The following is a 24,670-nucleotide window of genomic DNA, read 5'->3' as shown; positions in this document are numbered from 1 at the left end:
AGGTTTATGATTACGGCACTGCCGAAACTAGTCAACCACCTGTATTCCTTTTACCTGTTTGCTGCGATGTGATGTTTTAAACAGAAGAATAAAGATTTGTTTTTTTACGCATACAAGGAATTGACTGCTGCCTCATCTTTTGGATACTATTTACTTTGGGGATGACAAGGAGTCCCCGTTTTTTGGCAGTCTGTCTCTTCAAGGATCCTCAAACTTCGGTTTTTAAACTGTGAAGTCAATACAGTGCAAGTACCGTGCTCCCTGGATGGTGATAGGCTGAAGGCGGCACACCCCTAACCACGTACAACCCCGATGACGTCACACGCCAAGCTGCGGAGGCCCGACATTTGAAATCAGAAGCGGAACGGAGAGGAGTTAATTCCTACAGGGGAACCGGCGGCTTTAGCCGCAGTTTGTCCCCATTTAGGACTATACCTCGGAGGAGTTCGCTTCTGTGTCTCTTTTGGGCCAATAAGAGACTTCCTACGGCAGAAGGGTGAGTCCTTTAGTTTCACCCTATTCCGCATTAGTGGATGCCTTGGAGGATTGGGGTTGTTGAAGCTTCTTGGGGGGTGTGTGTTTTGTGCCTATACGCCTGTTTCTCACGGAACATTGCCATTAAGTGACACTTATAACCGGAGTTCAGATATCCACTTGAGTGTGTTTGTTTCGCCTGGGATAGTGTTCTATTGTTGTTATTGGTTTCCTTGATGCCCAGGGTTCCATACATACTCAGGATCTGAGGACTGTTTGCCTAAATTTCATTTACGCATCTCTCCATAATATGGAAGCATCGGGTAATACACAGTTTTATTCCCTCTTACCACCTAATGATTTAGACTATGAAGGCTTAGAACTGGAGGACTTTTTTCGTAAAGAATCACAAGATATTAAGTTGGGGGATTTGTTTTACTCCCTGGAGATTCAAAGGTTAAAAGAAATACGCTTGAAACTTGATACATGGCTTATTAACAAATATCTGGACTTGAATATGATCCCTAGGGGTCTGAGAGTAAGAAAATTCCCTAATTTTGAAGTGGGAAATAATGATGATTTGATTTGTGAATGGAACAGTATTCTATCTGATTGTTCATTGAGATTAATGGGGGTACTTGTAAGGTTGAAAACTGAACAGCTGCAGACAGTTAGACATGAAATCACTGTATTACAAGTAGAGCTTGAAAAATTTAAAGAAGCTAGTGAGTATTGTGAGTTTGATAGGATGTTGGTTGAAGAGGTGGAAACTTCCAGAAAAGAACTGATTAACACAAAACATAGTAAATTTCTGCGTGATCAGAGGGACTACCATGAGAATAAAGTTTACATTTGGCATAAATCTAGAAGGCCTAGAAATAGACCTAATAAAAGTAGAGCTAATAATATTAAGAACACCTCTGAGTCAGACAATGAAGAAGTGAAAGGTGGTCCCTCGGGTAAGCGCAGAAACTACAAACATAAAAAGAAGGTAACTTTTGTAACAACTGACACTACAGACGATGAACAATCTTCCTTTGCAGCTTCCACTTCAGGTGAAGATAATTCAGGGTCAGACAGTGTGGGAGCCTTAGGGTTGCCCACTCCTGAGGTTCTAGCACAGGTCAGTATGATGAATGTAAATGAAAACTCTACAGGAATAGGAGCCAAGGGGGCCAAATCTAAGAACAATAGCCAAATGGTACATAAATCACATACACATGTGGTATTAACTGATGTTGCTAGAACTAAGGGTAATGTAAACATGGGGGCGACCCCAAAGGATAACACTCAGGTTTTTCGGTCGGCACTAAAACAACCGAGAGGAGGAGGGAAGGGCCCCACCCAGATACAGCACAGGTATACCCTCAGGGAGAACAAGAACGGCAACAAAATAAAATAAGTAGTGTGGTTATTCTATCAACACATGAGCTTACAAAAGCAGAACACAATGTTTTGAATTATGGATTGGGATTTTGTCCCAATAATAATTTCAACTTGTTTAACACCATTATTGACCTAAACAAATTTATTAGAAAATTGACTCTGGACAAACATTTCTCCACAAACGTAGACACGAATGAAATCACGATTTCCCATTCATTGTATAGGGCTCTAACCAGCAGGTTAGCCTTCAAGAATACTAGAATATTGCACTTTGTAATCTGTATTTTGTATTTGGCAAGCAATTCAATTGATGTTCTATAGCCACAGTTTGAATATTTCATGTTAAATGCTGCATTTAAATGTGTTAAATGTAATAAGTTATTTACAAGTAAGAGGTTAATATGTAAGGGAGGGGTTGTAACCTCCCATTAACATTGACCAATCACTGTGTTTAGCTATCCCTTTAAATATGTTAACTTCTTAAGTGATTGCAGGTTTATGATTACGGCACTGCCGAAACTAGTCAACCACCTGTATTCCTTTTACCTGTTTGCTGCGATGTGATGTTTTAAACAGAAGAATAAAGATTTGTTTTTTACGCATACAAGGAATTGACTGCTGCCTCATCTTTTGGATACTATTTACTTTGCCAAAAAACGGGGACTCCTTGTCATCCCCAGTCTGTCTCTTCAAGGATCCTCAAACTTCGGTTTTTAAACTGTGAAGTCAATACAGTGCAAGTACCGTGCTCCCTGGATGGTGATAGGCTGAAGGCGGCACACCCCTAACCACGTACAACCCCGATGACGTCACACGCCAAGCTGCAGAGGCCCGACATTTGAAATCAGAAGCGGAACGGAGAGGAGTTAATTCCTACAGGGGAACCGGCGGCTTTAGGGTGAGTCCTTTATTTTCACCCTATTCCGCATTAGTGGATGCCTTGGAGGATTGGGGTTGTTGAAGCTTCTTGGGGGGTGTGTGTTTTGTGCCTATACGCCTGTTTCTCACGGAACATTGCCTTTAAGTGACACTTATAACCGGAGTTCAGATATCCACTTGAGTGTGTTTGTTTCGCCTGGGATAGTGTTCTATTGTTGTTATAAGTTTAAAAATAAACTACTCTAAATTGTTAAATTTTTGTTAAAAGAATGCTGATTTTTGACTATGGGGTTAATTCCAATCTTTCCGATCCTGTTTTTCTGCTTCAGGTCTGTGTTTTTCAAGATCTAAATAATCCCAATGCAAACAATAACACCAATATTGTATTGGGAAACGTTCCGATCGGATCTGAGCAGATAGTTGGAAACAAATGTCCATACAATCCAATCCAATCCACCCAAGCATGAGATTTCCACCTTATTTAGACAACAAAATGGACACATTGAATTCAACGCACAAAGGATGTTGATAAAGTACAAAACTGGCATTTGCTATATGTTTGTCAGTATTCCATGATGATTAGGAATAATTAAATTATTTTGACAATGTGCAATAAATTCTGAAATGGTTACAGGCACCATTTTAGATGTATATATCAATACATAGCGTGCATTTATTAATCCTATATTCAGCACTATTGTACAGCCCCTTGTGAGTGGGACAGACATATATGTAATATCTCGTAAGCTAAACAGATCTTCAGGAAAGGAGAGAACACTAAAATCATGACAGCAACATCTAGAAATGGTGTTTGGCAGTTGTGCTCTTAAAGGGACAGTATACAACAATTTTCATATAACTGCATGTAATAGACACTATTATAAAGAATATGCACAGATACGGATATAAAAAATCCAGTATAAAACCGTTTAAAAACTTACTTAGAAGCTTCCAGTTTAGCTCTGTTTAAAAGGTTACTGGAACACCCACTGCAAGTGGGAAATAGCAGACACTCCCCCTCCCCCTTCATTTGCATATGAAAAGACCCTTTACACAAACAGTAGCAAGCTGGAGTAGGTATACATCGGTATTCTCCTAAAATTTTGGGGCTTGGTTAAGAGTCTGAAAATCAGAGCAATGTTATTTAAAAATAAGCAAAACTATCCATTAAAAAAAAAAAAAAAAACTGTATGGCCTATATAAATGGATCATCTACAAAACATTTATGCAAATAAAAATCTAGTGTATAATGTCCCTTTAAATATTTATTTTAATTTCATACTCAAATTTTCATGATAATAAGTTATAGTAATGTCATCTTCATAAATAAGATTTTTTTATCAGCAATTGTTTATTTCAATTGTGATCAGGATAAACAACTGGTCTATTGGTAACCAACACCTTTTGTATAGTTATTTTATATTAAAAATCATGTTTTTAAAAAACACAATTGACAGTACACAAGAAATTTACAATTAGGGACCGGTCTGAGGTGAATTTAAACTGCCAGCACTAAACTAGCGGTAGAAGTTAAGAAACAGTAGTTCTCCACAGCTTGATTAATGGAGCCATAGACTGCAAGTATTGGAGCAATAGTTTTTTTTAGCTTGCCCTAGAATACAACGTACCAACATAGGAGACCCAGGGCTAGACTATATAAGTCTAACATGTAAAAAGTTACAGCTTGTAAATTCTTAAAATTTACTTATAGAATGCCAGGAGATCTACAGCTCTAAATTCAAGCCAGCTGGAAAGTTTGAGGTTTGTAGTGTTACAATAGTAGATGACTACCTCTCCAGGACCACCACTGGAAGGATTCAACAGTAAGACTGGGTTTTTTAATTTTTTTTAACAAAAAACATTATAAATACAATCTTTTTTATTGTATGGGATTTTTATGACATTTTCACACAAATATTGTATTTTAAACACAAATATTTAATGGAACATCTTACAGAATTGTGAAGATCTGTCCTGCATTTAGATCAGCGTTATTCATCTGTGCAATGAAAACAGCGGCCATACACTGGAAAATGGCAGCTCCATCCATGTTCACTGTTGCCCCAATGGGAAGTATAAATCTGCTAATCCTTTTGTCTACTCCGTTGTTTTCTTCAATGCATTTAATCATAGATGGAAGAGTCGCTGAGCTGCACACAAATAAAGAACGATCAATTAATCAACTTCTTTCTTTCAATGTAAATGTGTGAGTATCTTGCATTTAATATGTGACTAATTTAAAAGGGCAAGAAACCCACATTTTTTTTTTCTGGATTTAGAAAGAACATGCAATTTTAAACAACTTTCTAATTTACTTCCATTATCTAATATCCTTTATTCTCTTGATATCCTTTGCTGAACAGCATATCTAGATAGGCTCAGTAGATGTTGATTGGGGCTGCACATAGATGTCTCATGTGATTGGCTCACCCATGTGCATTGCTATTTCTTCAACAAAGGATATCTAAAGAATGAAGCAAATTAGATTATAGAAGTTAATTGGAATGTTGTTTAAAATTGTATTCTCTAATCTCTATCTGAATCTAATTTCTATCTGAATCATGAAAGAAAAAAAAATTGGGTTTAATGCCCCTTTAATGTTTCCCTCAAACTCTATAAAGCTCAAGTAAAAAAAATAGTAAAAGCTCAGCCTAAAAAAATAGCTATGTATTATATTTAAATAAGAAACAAATATAAGTAAATGATTTCATGTTGCATACAATACACTAAATATATTTTAAATAGTATTATACTGCCACTATTGCACAACACCGTGTCAACCTTTAAATATTTTGTACACCAGTACTACAAGTACTGCATTCATTTACAGAAACATTGTAGAAGAATTATCATTGGGCAAGGGACCATTGAAAACAAGTAGGGATAATATACTTAAAGGGACATGAAAACCAATTTTTATTTCATGATTCAGATAAACATACCATTTTCCAATTTACTTTTGTTATCAAATTTTCTTTATTCTCTCAGTATCCCTTGTTGAAGGAGCATAAATGTACTACTGGGAGCTAGCTGAACACATCAGGTGAGTCAATGACAAGACACAAGCATGTGCAGCCACCAAGCACCAGCAGCTAGCTCTCAGTAGTGCATTTTTGTGCTGAGCCAAGACAATGAAGCAAATTAGATAACAGAAGTGATATGGAAAGTTCTTTAAAATCGCATGCTGTATCTGAATCAAGAAATAAACATTTTGGTTTCTATGTCCCTTTAAAAGACCAATAAACATGGTTGAACTGCATAATCACCAAGACCATAATAAAAAGACAATGCAACAACACTTGCTCTGAATTGCAAATGAGCAGTTGATTGTTCTCTAACAAATTTCAAAATGTAATTCCTTTTCCCTGCCCCTGTATCAGCAAATCTCATACCCATATATGTATACACTGTGAACTATTGAACATGCTGAGCAGGAGCTGGTGCCTCATGAAAGTTTATTTTGACTTTTTGGGAGATATATTATAATTTGTGTTTAATAGTCTAAAATACTGAACTGCGGCCCCCATTTGTTAGGAAGTTAGCCATCACACATCTGTTAAAAATAGATAGAATAATATTTTATTCAAATGAAATATTGGTAGTACCTTTTATGTTTGAATTATGTTACTTTGTTTTAAAGAGTTTATGAGTGTAGAGTGCCACATAGGCAGGGAGCACAGTAAGTGGCCGGGACAATGAGAGATTAACATGGCCAGCAGCTGCACTCCCTGAGAGCAAGGGGGATGGGGTGGTGGGGACTGAGTGCAAATAAAAATAAAAGGGGGTGGAAAGGGGGGGACGAATAGGGATAGGCCAGGGGAGGGTCCAGAGAGGGGGATAAGAAGGGATATAAGGGCTTACCTTTGTTTGGAGCACCAGTTTCAACTTTGCCTTTTATATTTGCAAAGTAGCCCAGGTGCTATGTTAACACTGGGACAGTGCTGCAAAAGAGGCAGAATAGGCAACTGCCTAAGGTCGCCTCTGCAGGGGGGGGGGGGGACAAGTTTAGTGAATGACATAATTTTTTAAAATGTGAATATTTAAGTTTTTGCTATTTAACTTGGGCTTCATAGTAGTGGCCATATGTGGTGGCATAATAGCTAGAATGGGAGGCAGAGAGTGCATGTCAGCCAGAACAGCAAGAAGCATCAGGCTGAAATATCCCTCTGTACAGCCCCTGCACTCTCTGCAAAACTTTAGGAGCCTTCATAAAAGTTGGTGGAGCTAGTGACAGCAGTGGGACTCACCTCCACCCACAGAATAATGGGTATTACTGGGGATGATGGGCACTTGTAGGAACACTGACAATCCTACAACATTTGTTATAATGCAAGATATCAGTGCACTTCTACTGCATGTTGTCTGGTGTGCGTGTGTTTGTACGTGAATGTGTGTTTGTGTATATATGTATGTGTGTGTGTACAGCTATATATATACAGAAATAAACATTTTATATTACAATCACAAAATGTTTACTGTCCCTTTAACCTCAATAGAAGCGATAGACATTTATATTGACACAATTTATCAATTACATGTTTCACCATCAAAATTGTTTGTACTGGTAAAGTAATTGTTTTATAAACATGTGTTGCTCTTTCTAACTCTGTGTATAATATAGTTTACCACAGTCCAAAGGAAACAGCAGCACTCACCACTTATGCAAAAACTTCCATCTTTATTGAGACTTCAAAGAAAAAGAAGACAACGTTTCGGACCTCTAGTTCTTAGTCTTTTTCTTTGAAGTCTCAATAAAGATGGAAGTTTTTGCATAAGTGGTGAGTGCTGCTGTTTCCCTTGGACTGTGCTATATTATTGGGGATTTGTGTGGTACCCCTACAGCTTGCACCACCCGCTACCACTGTGCTGTACCGCATGGACTTTGTTTATAATATAGTTTAGCAGGTAACTGAATCAGTACATTTAAAAATACATCCTGAGACACAACGCATTTTATGTAATGAAAGTTTAAGGTTCTATAAAATAGTTTGCCACTTCTATGACTTTTACTGCTGGAGACAAAAAGCGTTCATACACACTGCACTTATTTTGTTGACGATAATGGAGATGTATATTCTATTAAAACATAAGCAAAATATTGTTCTGGATTTTAGTATATAATATAAATATATAAACCATTAAATATAAAAAAGATTGTTAAAAACAAATTGATATATTTTCTATAAAGAAAAAGTAGTTATAATTCAGCATTATTTACTCTTTGGATAATTTGCTTATTTATCTGCAATTGCAAATATTTCTAGTAAAAAAAATAACTTACCTTGAAGATGTTGCAAATGCTGTTGCAAAAGGTGTAATCAACCCAACTAGGAATGTATATGGATTTTTGCGTGTAAAGGCAAAATATATGAGGGGCAGCACTATTCCTCCATGAATGATGTGACCTAAAATAGATGCCATTATATACTTCCCAAGGCTGGTTACCAATAGGACAATATTTCCCATTTCAAGAATTTTGCTGCCTACGAGAAACATGATTCCAACAGGAACATACCTGAAAAAAAGAGGTAAATAATCTAAACATCTTACTTGACAGTATAGTGCACATTCGCGGACTAAAAGGTGTCGGACAAGTTAAGGAGCAGCAGTCTTTCTAAACCGGAAACATTGGGCGGAGCAAGCAGCATCGCCTGCTTTATAAATCTCCCCAATACATAATTTCCTCCCCGCACACTGATTTGCTTATAACAACAACATAAACATTACTATCAAAACAGAATATAAAGTAAATATTTAGGTTAAAAAAATAACATTAAAAAACCCCTTAATTTAAACTTTATCAAATATACATGAATAGAAATTAGCATTATTTGCCTAAATCTCTATATATGCCCCATCTACCAATTTAAGAATCTAACAGCCAGATTACGAGTTCTGCGTTATGGCTGGCTCGCTAAAAACTTGCAAGCTATTTTCACAGCTCACCTTTCATAGCGCTGCTATTACAGGTTTGCAAAAACCCGGCTTGTGCGGGCGATATGGTTGCGTTGAGCTCCATACCTCTCCCAAATAGAAGCACTGTTTTGACGTGCTCATGCGCGATTTCCCCATAGACATCAATGGGAAGAGCCGGCTAAAAAAAAGCCTAACACCTACAATCGTGGAGCGTAAAGCTCCGTAACGCAGCCCCATTGATGTCTATGGGGTAAAAAAATGTATGTTTAAACCTAACACCCTAACATAAACCCCGAGTCTAAACACCCCTAATCTGCTGCCCCTGAGATCACCAACACCTACATTACAGTTATTGACCCCTAATCTGCCACCCCCAACGTCGCCGCCACCTACATAAATTTATTAACCCCTTATCTGCCGCCCCCAATGTTGCCGCTGCCCCTATACTAAAGTTATTAACCCCTAAATCTAAACATATGGCCTCCCACATCACTAACACTAAATAAATATATTAACCCCTAACGTAACCCTAACGTAACCCTAACACCCCCTAACTTTAATACAATTAAAATAATTCTAAATAAAACTTGCTGTTAATAACTAAATAATTCCTATTTAAAACTAAATACTTACTGTTACGGTTACCCTTAGTCTCGCTGAGAGATGGACCGCTTAGTAGCCTGGATCCCTATTGCTAAAGAGGGGAGAAGCTGCTTTCCATAGTATTCTATATGAGTCTCGCAAATATAGAATAATCTCCCTTAGCTGCAGTACAGCTAGGATACCCTTCTGCCCACAAAAACGAGTCAACGCTGCGATTGAGGGTCAAAAAAAAACTCAGGACTGGGATGCCCAGCCTGCTTTTTATTAAGGTTACATGCACACAGGGCACTCCCAGGGGGAGAGGGGGGGAAGCACAAAATCCCCCATCACACATTTAGATAGAGAGCACTGTCCTTTGACAGGCCACAATAGGATTACAGTACTTAAGATAACAAGTTTACAAGTTCATCTTATCAATTAGCAGTCTGGCTCCAGAGGTGATTAGACAATAGTTTCTAAAAGCTGAAAAAAAAGAGTTAACTCTTTATGAAATGAAACTTGTTACGGTTTTCTTGGAGCCCTTCTTAGGCGCTGACTTGCTGGTTCAGGCATTGCTGCTGGGAAATAAGCTCTTCACAACAAAATAACTAATGCTTCTGTAACATTGCTCCCTTTCTGTGGAACACTCTGGCAGACACGGTCTGACCCCTTTTCGGGGCAGACACGGTCTGACCCCTTTTCGGGGCAGACTAAGGCTGTCCAGACCGCTGGTTATGCGGGGCTGAGGTCGGTTTGTCTGGACAACCCGTCGGCGTTGCCATTCTGTTTCCCAGGTCTGTAAGTAATGGTGAAATTGAAGGTTTGCAACGATAAGCTCCAACGTAATAGCCTGCCGTTATCTCCAGAGACCCGGTTCAGCCACACCAACGGGTTATGGTCGGTGACCAGAGTGAACTCCTGACCATATAAATAGGGAGTCAATTTCTTTAATGCCCACACCAAAGCCAAACACTCCTTTTCGACCGCTGCATAGCTGACTTCGCGGGGCAGGAGCTTCCGGCTGATGTAGGCAACTGGATGCTCCCCTCCATCTTCGCCTACTTGGCTGAGGACGGCTCCCAGCCCGAACATGGAAGCATCTGTATGGACGATAAAACGTTTGTTAAGGGCTGGGGCCGCCAAGACAGGAGCGTTAATTAGAGCATTTTTGAGAGCCTGGAAAGCCGTTTCACAGTGGGGAGACCACAGGACCTGTCGAGGTAAGTTCTTCTTGGTCAAGTCAGTCAGGGGTTTGGCAAGTGTGCTGTAGTCTGGTACGAACCGTCTATAGTACCCTGCCGTGCCCAGGAAGGCTAGGACCTGAGTCTTAGTGATGGGGGTGGGCCAATTGGCGACAGCTTCTATCTTGGCCGGCTCTGGTCGCTGCTTTCCACACCCCACCCGGTGACCCAGGTACTGTACCTCGGCCATCCCAAAGTGACATTTTTCTGGCTTCAGAGTCAGGCCAGCAGCCCGGATCTGATCCAGAACCATTCCTACATGAGCTAAGTGGTCCTCCCAGGACTCACTGTGGATCGCTATGTCGTCCAGGTAGGCGCAAGCAAAACTCTGGAAGCCATCCAGGAGCCTATCCACCAAGCGCTGGAATGTAGCTGGGGCATTCTTCATCCCAAACGGCATTACCCTAAACTGATATAAGCCGAATGGGGTGACGAATGCCGACTTGGGGATAGCCTCCGGGGCCAGGGGAATCTGCCAGTAACCTTTGCAGAGGTCAATAGTGGTCAGGTAATTTCCCCTGGCTATACGATCGAGTAGCTCGTCTACCCTGGGCATAGGGTAAGCGTCCGTCACGGTTTTTTCATTGAGCCTCCGATAGTCTATGCAGAACCGGGTGGTCCCATCTTTCTTGGGCACCAAGACAACTGGGGAGGCCCAGGGACTATCGGAGGGCTCAATTACCCTGAGCTGGAGCATCTCATCGATCTCCTTCTTCATTCCTGTCCTAACTGCTTCGGGGATTCGGTACGGAGCCTGGCGCAAGGGAGCTTGTCCCGGAGTATCTACCTGGTGGGTGGTTAAAGTAGTGTACCCTGGCTTCGGGGAGAAGGTGAGGTGTTTGGACTGGAGGAGTTGGCTGAGCTGCTCCCTTTCAGTGGGGCTAAGTCGGTCTCCTATCTGAACCTGAGCCACTATTCCGGTGGGGAGACTCTTTTCTAATAGGTCTGGAATGGGTAGACTGTCTGGGTCTTCCTGAGGGGAACAACATACGGCCGTCACGTTCTCTGGTCGCTCAAAATATTCCTTGAGCATGTTTACATGGAATGTCTTTCTAAGATTGTTGTCATGGCAGCTAGCTATCACATAAGTGGTGTCTCCCCTTTTCTCTACGATCTGGTAGGGACCCTGCCAGGACGCCTGCAATTTGTCTGTCTTCACTGGCTTAAGTACTAGCACCTTTTGTCCTATGGTGAAGATTCTCTTTCGGGCCCCACGATCGTACCATACTTTCTGTCTTCTCTGGGCCAACTGGAGATTAGCCCGCACGGATTTGGCTAATTGCTCCATTCGGTCCCTGAGTTCCAGCACGTATGGCACAATGGGGACACCGTCAGCCTCCATCTCTCCCTCCCAGTGCTCCCGGATCAGGTTGAGGGGTCCCCGTACCTTTCTTCCGTAGAGCAACTCGAAGGGAGAGAACCCTGTCGTTTCCTGGGGCACCTCCCGATAAGCAAATAGGAGGTGCGGCAGGAAGCGTTCCCAGTCTCGGTATTCCTGAGTGAACGTCTTGAGCATTTGCTTGAGGGTCCCATTGAACCTCTCACACAGCCCGTTCGTCTGGGGGTGGTATGGGGAGCTCAGGAGGGACTTAATTTTGCAAACCTGCCAGAGTTGTTGGGTCAATTCAGCTGTAAATTGGGTGCCTCGGTCGTATAGGATTTCTTTTGGAAATCCTACCCGGGAGAACACCTGTACTAGTGCATTCGCTACCGTATCCGCTTGTATGTTGGATAGGGCGACAGCCTCTGGGTACCTGGTAGCGTAGTCCACTACGGTAAGAATGTAGCGCTTACCGGAGGGACTAGGGGTAGCCAGTGGTCCCACTAGGTCAATAGCAACCCGGCTGAAGGGTTCCTCTACAATGGGCATATTTACTAGATGGGCTTTAGGGTGATCGCCTCGCCTTCCTACTCGTTGACACACATCGCAGGTGTTACAGTAAGTTCTAACGTCAGCGTGCACCCCTGGCCAAAAGAACGTGTGAGTAATGCGGTGTAGGGTACGGGTTACGGCTAGGTGGCCTGCTAAGGGGATGTCGTGGCCTATTTTGAGGATTTCTTGACGGTATTTGTGGGGCACTACCAGCTGTCGCCTACGCTGTCCCCTTTTCTCTGTCCAGCGGTATAGTTTCCCTTTTTCCCATAAGAATGTTTCGTTATCTGCCCCGCCCCCTCCAGTCTCTGCTCGTTCCCGGTACTTTTGTAAGGTCGGGTCAGTCTTAGACTCTGCCTCGAAAGCATCTGGGGTGTCCCAGGGTATGGGGCCTAACCTGTCAGGCAAGGTCGGGGTAGGTCTTACCTGTGTCTCCCGCACTGGTGAGAGCTCTCGCTCCGTCCGGGCTTGGGCCCGTGTAGTCACTGGGTCCGCCTCGTTGTTGCATACTGGAGCATAGGCAGAAGTCATGGGGCCCAAATCGTTGCCCAGTAGTACTTCGGCAGGTAAATTATCCATTAGGCCCACGTTCACAGCCCCCTTTCCCGCTCCCCAATCAAGATGCACTTTAGCTGTTGGAATTTTGTACACATCCCCCCCCGCCACTCTAACGGCCACAGTCTGTCCGGATCGCTTGTGCTCTGGCACCAAATGACTCTGTACCAGCGTGATAGTAGCCCCTGTGTCTCGCAATCCCTCGGTAGATCGCCCCTCGAGCCATACCCTCTGCCGATGGTGCTGGCGGTTATCTGAGGCAGCATATACAGGGTCTGCCTCGTGAAGCGGCCCCACATATCCCTCCATAGGGGCCTCTTGGTTAACACAGAGGGCCCGGGCCGGACGATAGGACCCAGAGGGGTAATTGTAATTCCTGGGTGTCTGGTGCGTATTAAGGGGGCAGCTAGCCATGAAATGCCCTGGTTGCTTGCATCGGTGGCAAGTCGGTCTGGGACGCTCAGAGCTGTTATTGGGTGGTCCTGAGTGTCGGACGGGCCCTGTGGGCACTGGGGCTCGGAATTCAGCACGAGGGGGTGCACGGTAAACCTCTCTGGGTTCGACCCGTGCTGGAGCTCGGTAGTTCATGGGTTCGTGAAGACGGGAGTCATAATGTTCATCGGCCAATTTGGCTGCTTCTTCTAAGGTAGAAGGCCGCCTGTCTCGCAGCCATTCCTTCCCTTGCTGTTCCATGCCATTATAAAAATGTTCTAAGAGAAACAATTGTAAAATTTCCTCCCCAGTCACCGCTTTACTTCCGCTCAGCCAGTGATTTGCCGCTCTCCGCATTCGGTGCGCCCATTCCATATGGGTATCGTTAGGCTTCTTTTCCGTGCCCCGAAACTGTCGGCGATACGTGTCCGGAGTTACAGCGTATCGTCGCAACAGTGTCTCCTTAACTAGCTCATACTGTGTCACTTCATCAGCACCCAGAGTACGAAAGGCTTCCAGGGCTCGCCCGGATAGTTTCCCAGACAATATCGTGGGCCACTCTCTGTTGGGAATCTGGTGCAGGGCACATTGCCTTTCGAAGTCCGCCAAATATTCATCAATCCCTGTCTCGCTCTCTAGGAAGGGTCGAAATGCCGCATAGGGTATCTTGGGCCTCCCAGCATTTTCGACAGGGATGATTACCTGCGGGGCTTCAGCATTGCGGTGTGCGTTCGCTAGGTTGAGTTCGTGGGCTCGAGTCTCTCGTATATCCTTGTCCGCCTCCGCCATCAACTGCTGTACCAATTCCATGGAGGGGTTCGGCCCGTATAATGAGAGCCTTTCCCGAACAATCCTGGTTTTTTCGTCACTAATCGTGGTCGGTGTTTCCGCCATTGTGAAGCTCTGATCCAGTTCGGTCAATTCTGTGATCAGCTCTCTCCTCGGCCGGTTGCTGGCGTACCCCCCTCTGCTTTCAAGTAAATCCTTTAGGGTTGTACGCTTCAATTTTTCGTAAGCGCTCTCCATCCGTTCTGTACCTCTCCTAGGAAAACCAGGAAAATCCCGCCGCTGCCGCCAAATGTTACGGTTACCCTTAGTCTCGCTGAGAGATGGACCGCTTAGTAGCCTGGATCCCTATTGCTAAAGAGGGGAGAAGCTGCTTTCCATAGTATTCTATATGAGTCTCGCAAATATAGAATAATCTCCCTTAGCTGCAGTACAGCTAGGATACCCTTCTGCCCACAAAAACGAGTCAACGCTGCGATTGAGGGTCAAAAAAAAACTCAGGACTGGGATGCCCAGCCTGCTTTTTATTAAGGTTACATGCACACAGGGCACTCCCAGGGGGAGAGGGGGGGAAGCACAAAATCCCCCATCACACATTTAGATAGAGAGCACTGTCCTTTGACAGGCCACAATAGGATTACAGTACTTAAGATAACAAGTTTACAAGTTCATCTTATCAATTAGCAGTCTGGCTCCAGAGGTGATTAGACAATAGTTTCTAAAAGCTGAAAAAAAAGAGTTAACTCTTTATGAAATGAAACTTGTTACGGTTTTCTTGGAGCCCTTCTTAGGCGCTGGCTTGCTGGTTCAGGCATTGCTGCTGGGAAATAAGCTCTTCACAACAAAATAACTAATGCTTCTGTAACACTTACTTACCTGTAATAGTTACATTGTAGCTATCTTAGGTTTATTTTTTATTTCACAGCTAAGTTTGTATTTATTTTAACTATGAAGACTAGTTAAAAAAATATTTATTAACTATTTACTAGCTACCTTGGTAAAAATTAATACAAAGTTACCTGTAAAATAAAACCTAACCTGAGTTACACTAACACCTAACATTACAATAAAATTTAATAAATTAAATTAACGAAATACATTTATCTAAATTACAACCCCCCCACTAAATTACACAAAATAAAAAATAAATTATCAAAAATTAAACCACTTACTCCTAATAAGCCCTATCAAAATAAAAAAGCCCCCCCCAAAATAAAAAAAACCCTTGCCTAAACTAATCAGCTCTATTACCTGTAAAAAAACAAACAACCCCCCAACAGTAAAACCCACCACCACACAACCAAACCCCCCAAATAAAATTCTATCTAAATAAACCTAAGCTAACCATTGCACTGAAAAGGGCATTTGGGTGGGCATTGCCCTTAAAAGGACATTTAGCTCTTTTACATTGCCCAAAGCCCTAAGCTAAAGATAAAACCCACCCAATAAACCCTTAAAATAACCTAACACTAACCCCCGATGATCCACCAGTTTTTGAAAACCAGACATTCATCCTCATCCAGGCGGGCAGAAGTCCTCATCGAAGTCGGCAGAAGTCTTCATCCAAGCCGGGCAGAAGAGGTCGTCCAGATGGGCAAAAGTCTTCATCCAGACGGCATCTTCTATCTTCATCCATCTGGCGCGGAGCAGGTCCATCTTCAAGACATCCGGCACGGAGCATACTCTTCTTCTAATGGCTGTTGAAGAATAAAGTTTCCCTTTAAATGACATCATCCAAGATGGCGTCCCTTACATTCCGATTGGCTGATAGAATTCTATCAGCCAATAGGAATTAAGGGCGAAAAAATCCTATTGGCTGTTGCAATCAGCCAAGAGGATTGAGCTTTCATCCTATTGGCTGATCCAATCAGCCAATAGGATTGAGCTCGCCCGCTTGGATGAAGACTTCTGCCCGCTTGGATGAAGACTTCTGCTGCCTGGATGAGGATGGATGTCTGGTCTTCAAAAACTGTAAGTGGATCGTCGGGGGTTAGTGTTAGTTTTTTTTAAAGGGTTTATTGGGTGGGTTTTATTTTTAGCTTAGGGTTTTGGGCAATGTAAAAGAGCTAAATGCCCTTTTAAGGGCAATGCCCATCCAAATGCCCTTTTCAGAGCAATGGTTAGCTTAGGTTTATTTAGATAGGATTTTATTTGGGGGGTTTAGTTGTGTGGGTGGTGGGTTTTACTGTTGGGTGGATGTTTGTATTTTATTTTACAGGTAAAAGAGCGGATTTCTTTGGGGCAATGCCCCGCAAAAGGCCCTTTTAAGGGCCATTGGCAGTTTAGTGTAGGCTAGGGTTTTTTTTATTTTGGGGGGGGATTTTTTATTTTGATAGGGCTATTAGATTAGGAGTAATTCCTTTTTATTTTTGATAATTTCTTTTTTTATTTTGTGTAATTTAGTGTTTATTTTTTTGTAATTTAGATAATTGTATTTTGTTAATTTAATTTATTTAATTTTATTGTAATGTTAGGTGTTAGTGTAACTCAGGTTAGGTTTTATTTTACAGGTAACTTTGTATTTATTTTAACTAGTTAGCTAGTAAATAGTTAAAGGGACACTGAACCCAAATTTTTTCTTTCATGATTCAGATAGAGCATGACATTTTAAGCAACTTTCTAATTTACTCCTATTATCAAATTTTCTTCATTATCTTGGTATCTTTATTTGAAATGTAAGAATGTAAGTTTAGATGCCGGCCCATTTTTGGTGAACAACCTGGGTTGTTCTTGCTGATTGGTGCTGTCCAGAGATCTGAACCAAAATAAATAGCTTAGAAGCCTTCTTTTTCAAATAAAGATAGCAAGAGAATGAAGAAAAAATGATAATAGGAGTAAATTAGAAAGTTGCTTAAAATTGCATGCTCTATCTGAATCACGAAAGAAAAAATTTGGGTTCAGTGTCCCTTTAATAACTATGTACTAACTAGTCTACATAGTTAAAATAAATACAAACTTAGCTGTGAAATAAAACCTAAGATAGCTACAATGTAACTATTAGTTATATTGTAGCTAGCTTAGGGTTTATTTTACAGGTAAGTAAGTATTTGGTTTGAAATAGGAATTAGTTAGTTATTAATAGTAGGTTTTATTTAGATTTATTTTAATTATATTTAAGTTAGGGGGTGTTAGGGTTAGGGTTACATTAGGGTTAGGTTTAGGGGTTAATAGGTTTATTATAGCGGTGAAGTGGGTGGACGGCTCACTTTTTGGCCTCACAGCAAAACCCATTGAAAAAGGACTTTTTTAAAAGTTTTGGTACTGACGTTGCGTGACGGCCAAAAAAGTGTGCGGTACACCTATACCTGTAAGACTTGTAATAGCAGTGGTAGGGAAAAAGCAGCGTTATGAAGCATAACGCTGCTTTTTCACTCATAATGCAAAACTCGTAATCTAGCTGTAAGTGTTTTAAAAGGCCATTATACACCAAATTTTCCTTTGCTTAAATGTTTTGTAGATGATTTATTTATACAGTACACCTGGGAGTGTTTTTGTAACAATGTATAGTTTTGCTTATTTTGTAATAACATTGTGCAGATTTTCACACTCCTAACCAAGCCCCCACCGTGTCAGAAGTAGATGCGCTTTTCCAGTCTACCGATGACTTCTGTTTGTTTAATCTGTCTTTTCATATGCAGGGAAGGGGGGGGGGGGGTTGTCAGCTATCAAACACTTTCCCTGGGTGTTCCTACTATCCTAATAAACTGGGAGCTTCTAAGTAAGTTTTTAAAAGGTGTTATACTGGATTTTTAGATCAATATCTGTGCATATTCTTCTTTATAGTAGTGTCTATTACAAGCAGTTATATGAAAATTGGTGTATACTGTCCCTTTAATTAGAGTGGATTGAGGGTAGCTCTGTTCTAGCCTGCAGTTTTTGTTTGTTTTAATTTATATAGAAGAAATAAGGCTGTTATTCCTCCCTACAATTTACTGGCGTTACAAGGATATTTCACCTGATTCACTGAAGTTTTTGTCCATTCTTTAGTGAATCTACTGTTTTATATAACAAACGGGTAAGGCTGGGGAAAATGGGGAAGTTTGAGAGACTGCAGTGACCTCCTAGTGTATTTTGTCTCATTGCTCTAGCCAATAGAAGTGCTCATACACTAAAAGTATGTGGACACCCCTACTAATTACTGAGTTCAGGTGTTTCAGCCACATCCATTTCTAAAAGGTTCATACAATCCAGCACATAGCAATAAATACTTTGTAAACAAACAATGACAGCACAATAGGTCATATTAAAAAGCTCAGTGACTTACTGTCATAGGATGCCTCCTTTACTACAAGTTTATTATAAGTGCTATTATTGTGAAGTGTAAATGTTTAGAGGCAACAACATCCCAGTCACAAAGTGGTAGACCACGCAATCTCACTGAACAGGAATGCGGAGTGCTGAAGTATGTACCACGTAAAATTTGTTTTCCCTTAATGTGGTCTAAATGACTTATCCCTACTGCAGAGTATTAAAGGGACACTCAGGACAAATGAAATTTTAATGATTCAGATACAGCATGTCATTTTAAACAACTTTCCAATTTACTTAATTAAAAAAAATATGTGCAGAGTCTTTTATAGTTACACTTTTTGAGTCACCAGCTCCTACTGAGCATGTGCAAGAATTCACAGACTATACGTATATGCATTTGTGATTGGCTGATTGCTATCACATGGTACAGGGGGAGTGGAAATATACATAACTTTGAAATTTGTTAGAAAAAAAATCCACTTCTATTTTGAAATTCAGAGTAAATGCTATTGTATTGTCTTGTTATCTTGCACTTGTTGATTATGAAAATCTACTGTGTTTACTGGTCCTTTAAATGTATGTTCCTTAATATTTTAGCTTTTTCATATACAAAATCTCTCTCCCCTCTCATATCCTCAGTGAGGAATTAATCAATGCTATTGTCTCCCATTTATTTAGCTTTTCTACAGAGAAAACTGTTGTTACTCATATTTTCAGTGTAATTAGGAATACAACAGGCAAAATTATCTATTTTAAATAGCAAATAAAGGTAAAGTAGCTGTTTGCAAACAATTAAATAAACTCAGCAGGTAAAATAGCCCACTGGGGAGGACTTCCGGGCAGCGGCCATCTTACTGGTCGCACAGAGCTTTAGCTCCTGAGTCATTCACCACTTTTATCTAGATTTAAGATGTAATCTTGCCAAAATGCCATTTAGTTAGGTGGAGAAGGGAGATAATTAGGGAGATAGGGTTTTAGATTGTGGCGCGGCCTCCCATCCCTCAGTACCGGATCTTTTAATTTGAGGCCTTCCCCTATATCTGAAGCCTCATTTGTCCTCACAATTGCTGCACCATTGTTGCGCGGCCAGTGCCCACCGTGGCAAGCTATCCAGGTAAATCATTAAGAGCTGCAACTCTAATTACCTCTGAGCGAAAATGGAGATGCAGAAACTAGAAGACACACTGCTAAACATCCTGGAAGAACATTTCCGAAAGCTCCACCTGTTAATCGATGGGTGTTTCGGCACAGCCTCAAACTCACCCAGACAAGAGAAATCTCCTGGGTCTCCTGTTTCCCAGTCAGATCCATCTGAAATTGCCACTGAGAAGTCCCCTAGTGCGACGGCCCTAGCATACGATGATCTGTGTGAAGAGGGGAAGCTAGATGAAGACCCGGTGCAGAGTGATAATTCAGCGTTCAGAAGCGAGCCCTTCCCTGCAGCGCACATCAGACAGGATGTGAGATGTGTTCAGCAGGAGAAGAAGGAAGTTGTGGCCAGAACACAGACCGCAGCAATACCAGCGGACAGATCAGTGATCCACACTTATCAAGATGAGCCTGCTGAAAATGTGGAGCCCTCACAGGCTGTAGTATGCGATCGAGAGGCAGATACTGAGAAGATGTGGGCCATATGTGATTTGGAACCAAATTGCCAACAAACCATACACACATCTCCAGTATCTTTTTTAGGTACACTTGTCACAGCTACACTCCTGTCAGACCAGAGAGGCTTAAGTGAGCATACATTTTCCTCCTGCGTGGACATGCCATTGCCGAGAGCGGAGGTGTTTGCGGTTGAAGGCGAAGGACAATATTTAATTATTTGCACAAGCAAGCAATACTGACAATAACCAAAACTGGAGTGGGTTAACTAACATGTTTCTGATATGTCTGGTTTGGTCATCATCTCAACTGGCAGACCTTGCCTAACATAAAATCAAAAGGGCATTTAGCTCTTTTTCTGCCCAAACCCTAAGCTAAAATTAAAACCCACCCAATAAACCCTTAAAAAACCTAACACTAACCCCCGAAGATCCACTAACAGTTTTTGAAGACCGGACATCCATCCTCAACGAAGCCGGGAGAATTCTTCATCCAAGTGGCAAGAAGTCCTCAATGAAGTCGGGAGAAGTCTTCATCCAAGCGGCAAGAAGTGGTCCTCCAGACGGGCAGAAGTCTTCATCCAGACGGCCCCTTCTATCTTCATCCTTCCGATGCGGAGCGGCTCCATCTTCAAGACATCCGGCGTGGAGCATCCTCTTCTTTCCACGCCTCTTCAAGAATGAATTCTCCTTTAAATGATGTCATCCAAGATGGTGTCCCTTTCATTCCGATTGGCTGATAGAATTCATCAGCCAATCGGAATGAAAGTGGAAAAAATCCTATTGGCTGATTGGAACAGCCAATAGAATGCAAACTCAATCCGATTGGCTGATTGGATCTTTTCCAATCGGAATTCAAGGGACGCCATCTTGGATGACATCATTTAAAGGACAATTGGATGAAGACTTCTCCCGGCTTCGTTGAGGATGGATGTCCGGTCTTCAAAAACTGTAAGTGGATCTTCAGGGGTTAGTGTTAGGTTTTTTTAAGGGTTTATTGGGTGGGTTTTATTTTTAGCTTAGGGTTTGGGCAGAAAAAGAGCTAAATGCCCTTTTAAGGGCAATGCCCATAAAAATGCACTTTTCAGGGCAATGGGGAGCTTAGGTTTTTTTAAATAGGATTTTATTTGGGGGGTTTGGTTGTGTGGGTGGTGGGTTTTACTGTTGGGGGGTTGTTTGTATTATTTTTTTACAGGTAAAAGAGCTGATTTCTTTGGGGCAATGCTAGGCTAGGTTTTTTTTATTTTGGGGGGGATTTTTTATTTTGATATGGCTATTAGATTAGGTGTAATTAGTTTTAATATTTGATAATTTATTTTTTATTTTGTGTAATTTAGTGTTTGATTTTTTTTTGTAATTTAGTTATTTGTATTTAATTAATATAATTAATTTAATTGTAGTGTAAGGTTAGGTGTTAGTGTTAGGCAGGTTAGGTTTTATTTAACAGGTAAATTTGTATTTATTTTAACTAGGTAGCTAGTAAATAGTTAATAACTATTTACTAACTAGTCTACCTAGTTAAAATAAATACAAACTTACCTGTAAAATAAAAATAAAAGCTAAGATAGCTACAAAGTAACTATAAGTTATATTGTAGCTAGCTTAAGGTTTATTTTACAGGTAAATATTTAGTTTTAAATAGGAATTATTTAGTTAATGATAGTAATTTTTATTTAGATTTATTTTAATTATATTGAAGTTAGTGGGTGTTAGGGTTAGGGTTAGACTTAGGGTTAGGTTTAGGGGTTAATAACTTTAGTATAGTGGCGGCGACGTTGGGGGTGGCAGATTAGGGGTTAATAAGTGTAATGTAGGTGGCGGCGATATTAGGGGCGGCAGATTAGGGGTTAATAAGTGTAGGTAGGTGGCAGTGACATTGAGGGCGGCAGATTAGGGGTTAAAAAGTGTAGGTAGGTGGCAGCAGTGTCGGGGCAGCAGATTAGGGGTTAATAAGTGTAGGTAGGTGGCGGCGGTGTTGGGGGCGGCAGATTAGGGGTTAATAAGTGTAATGTAGGTGTCGCAATGTCGGGGGCGGCAGATTAGGAGTGTTTAAACTTGGGGTTTATAGTAGGGTGTTAGGTGTAAACATAACTTTTCTTTCCCCATAGGAATCAATAGGGCTGCGTTACGGAACTTTACACTCCTTTATTGCAGGTGTTAGGCTTTTTTGTAGCCGGCTCTCCCCATTGATGTCTATGGGGAAATCGTGCATGAGCACGTAAAAACCAGCTCAAAGCAGCACTCGTATTTGAGTGCGGTATGGAGCTCAATTTTGCTCAATGCTGCAATATTGCCTGCTAACGCCGGATTTATGAAAACCTGTAATAGCAGCACTATAGGGAGGTGAGCTGTGGAAATAACTTGCAAGTTAGCACCAAGTTAGCACCAAGACGCTCTTACCGCAAAACTCGTAATCTAGCCGTAAGACAGTTTAAAACCCTATCCTGCATTTAGCACAGTAGATTGTTTCACCTCTAATAGACCATGTTAGACTGTTACTTAAGTTTATATTAAAAGTAAAAAATGAGGCTTGTCAGTTGAGACCCAAAAGTGGTCTCTTAGATCAGACACAACCTCCTGTACCATGATTAAACTGTTGGGGTCCAAAAGTGACATCCTGAGTCAATTTGGAGGTGTACAGAGCATTAGGCAGACTATATACATTCTTTGCCCTTGGTTTTCCCTTAGACGTATGGATTGCATATTTCAATTATTTTGCAATATGATTTTTGTATTTCATTGTTGTGTGTTCTATGGAATTCATATAACATGTATGCCTTTTTTCAAACCTCAAATAAAAAAACATAATAAAAAAAATAGACCACTGGGAACACATTAAAGGGGAAAACATTGTAGAGAACAATGTCATTTTAAATGGACAAACTACTTAAGAATTTGTATTGTTTAAAAAGATAGGTAATCCCTTTATTACCCATTCACCTGTTTTGCATAATCAACACTGTTATAATAATACACGTTTTACCTCTGTGATTACCTTGTATCTAAGTCTCTGCAGACTGCCCCCTTATTTCAGTTCTTTTGACAGACTTGCATTTCAGGCAATTAGTGCCGACTCTTAAATAACCCCACGGGCGTGTGCACAATGTTATCTATATGGTACACATGAACTAATGCCCTTTAGCTGTGAAAAACTGTCAAGTGCATTCAGATAAGAGGCGGCCCTCAAGGTTTTAGAAACTAGCATATAAGCCTGCCTAGGTGTAGCTTTCAACTAAGAATACCAAGAGAACAAAGCAAATTTGATGATAAAAGTAAAATGGAAAGTTATTTAAAATTACATGCCCTATCTGAATCATGAAAGTTTAATTTTGACTAGACTGTCCCTTTACTGCTATAGATTATAAATACATTTTAGAAATTTGGGTGCTTGCATTTTTATGGCGGCAGCTTTAAGAAGGCCCTTTCCTTTTTAAATTTGACTGTGCACAAAGCAAGGTCTATGAAGACATGGTTTGAGTTTGGTGTGGAGGAATTCGAGTTTCCTGCACATAATGCTGATATCAACCCCACTGAACACCTTTAGGATGAATTGGAACTCTGATTGAGAGTTGGACCTTCTTGTCCAACATCATTGCCTGACTTCTCAATTGCTCTAAAATCTTGTGGAGAGTCTTCCTTGAAGACGGGCGGCTATTATATCTAAAAAGAAGGGAAGGGGCAACTCCATATTAATGCCCATGGTTTTGAAAAGGGGATGACCAACAAGCTCCTATAGGTGTGATGGTCAGGTGTCCACATATTTTTGGCCATATTGTGTACAATCTAAATACAAACAGTTACTAAGCAATTAGCATAAGTTCAAGCAATTTCTTACCACATAATCCAAGAGACAAGGACCATTGTGGCCTCATTAAAAGCATTGAAAAATCTTATAAGCTCCTCTCCTTCTGGACCTAGTTTTTTCAAAGCCACTCCTAGTACAAGTGCAAAGAGAACCAATCCCAGAATGTTCATCCCGTCAACCTCTGTTCCTATAGGTACCTACAAAATAGCATTATGTAAATGATAGAACTTAGTTCATTTACACAAGAGGACATTAGGTGAGACACAGCGAGTAACAACATCATTGCGATTTTTAAAAAAAATGCAAGATTGTAAAATAAAAATCTTGAAATGTGTTAAAGGATCATTATACATACTGAGAGTGTAATATAAAATGTTTACTTATGTGTAATAAAAATACTTTTAATTTTAATTATATTTTTATTATTTATTTTATACCCTTTTTCCTTTCATTTAAATCTACAAATAGTGGTCTGTCTTTTGATTTTCTGTTAGAGGTGGAGACTCCAGACCTAACAGTGCTATTATTCCACACAGTAATTGGTTGCGGCCCATTTAGAGCTGCCCTTGGTTGGCCTCTGCAAAAAAGGAAACCTAGGTTACAACATGGCAATGTCCACTGCTTTATGGATATCAACATTTTACACTTATGCCTCCCCCCACACACACACACTATTTCAGCAATTAAATTAATAAGAAAAACAAAAGTGCATATTATTCTGAGGCTAATCTATGTATTTAAAGGGACATTAATCACTAAGGGGCCAGATTACAAGTTGAGTGCTAAATATCGCTTTCATTAAAGCGATATTTGCACTCCACTGTGTAATACCAACTCCTGCTAATGTGCGCTGGTATTACAAGTTGTCAGCAATACAAAAGTGATC

At 40.9% G+C, this 24,670-nt stretch overlaps 1 protein-coding gene across 1 annotated transcript in view; it reads right to left on the bottom strand.

Moving 5' to 3' along the window:
• Window positions 1-24,670, bottom strand: part of SLC1A4 (solute carrier family 1 member 4) — a 104,543-nt gene that overhangs the window by 18,580 nt on the left and 61,293 nt on the right. Inside the window, exons 4-6 of the mRNA XM_053712091.1 lie at window positions 23,815-23,981; window positions 8,021-8,254; window positions 4,695-4,889 (exon numbers count right to left, since the gene is read on the bottom strand). Of these exons, the coding sequence (XP_053568066.1) occupies window positions 4,695-4,889; window positions 8,021-8,254; window positions 23,815-23,981 (596 nt within the window). The remainder of the gene's footprint in view (window positions 1-4,694; window positions 4,890-8,020; window positions 8,255-23,814; window positions 23,982-24,670) is intronic.

The sequence above is a fragment of the Bombina bombina genome, chromosome 4 (assembly GCF_027579735.1).
Source record: "Bombina bombina isolate aBomBom1 chromosome 4, aBomBom1.pri, whole genome shotgun sequence".
NCBI classification, from domain to species: Eukaryota; Metazoa; Chordata; class Amphibia; order Anura; family Bombinatoridae; genus Bombina; species Bombina bombina.
This window is presented reverse-complemented; position numbering and strand designations above follow the sequence as displayed.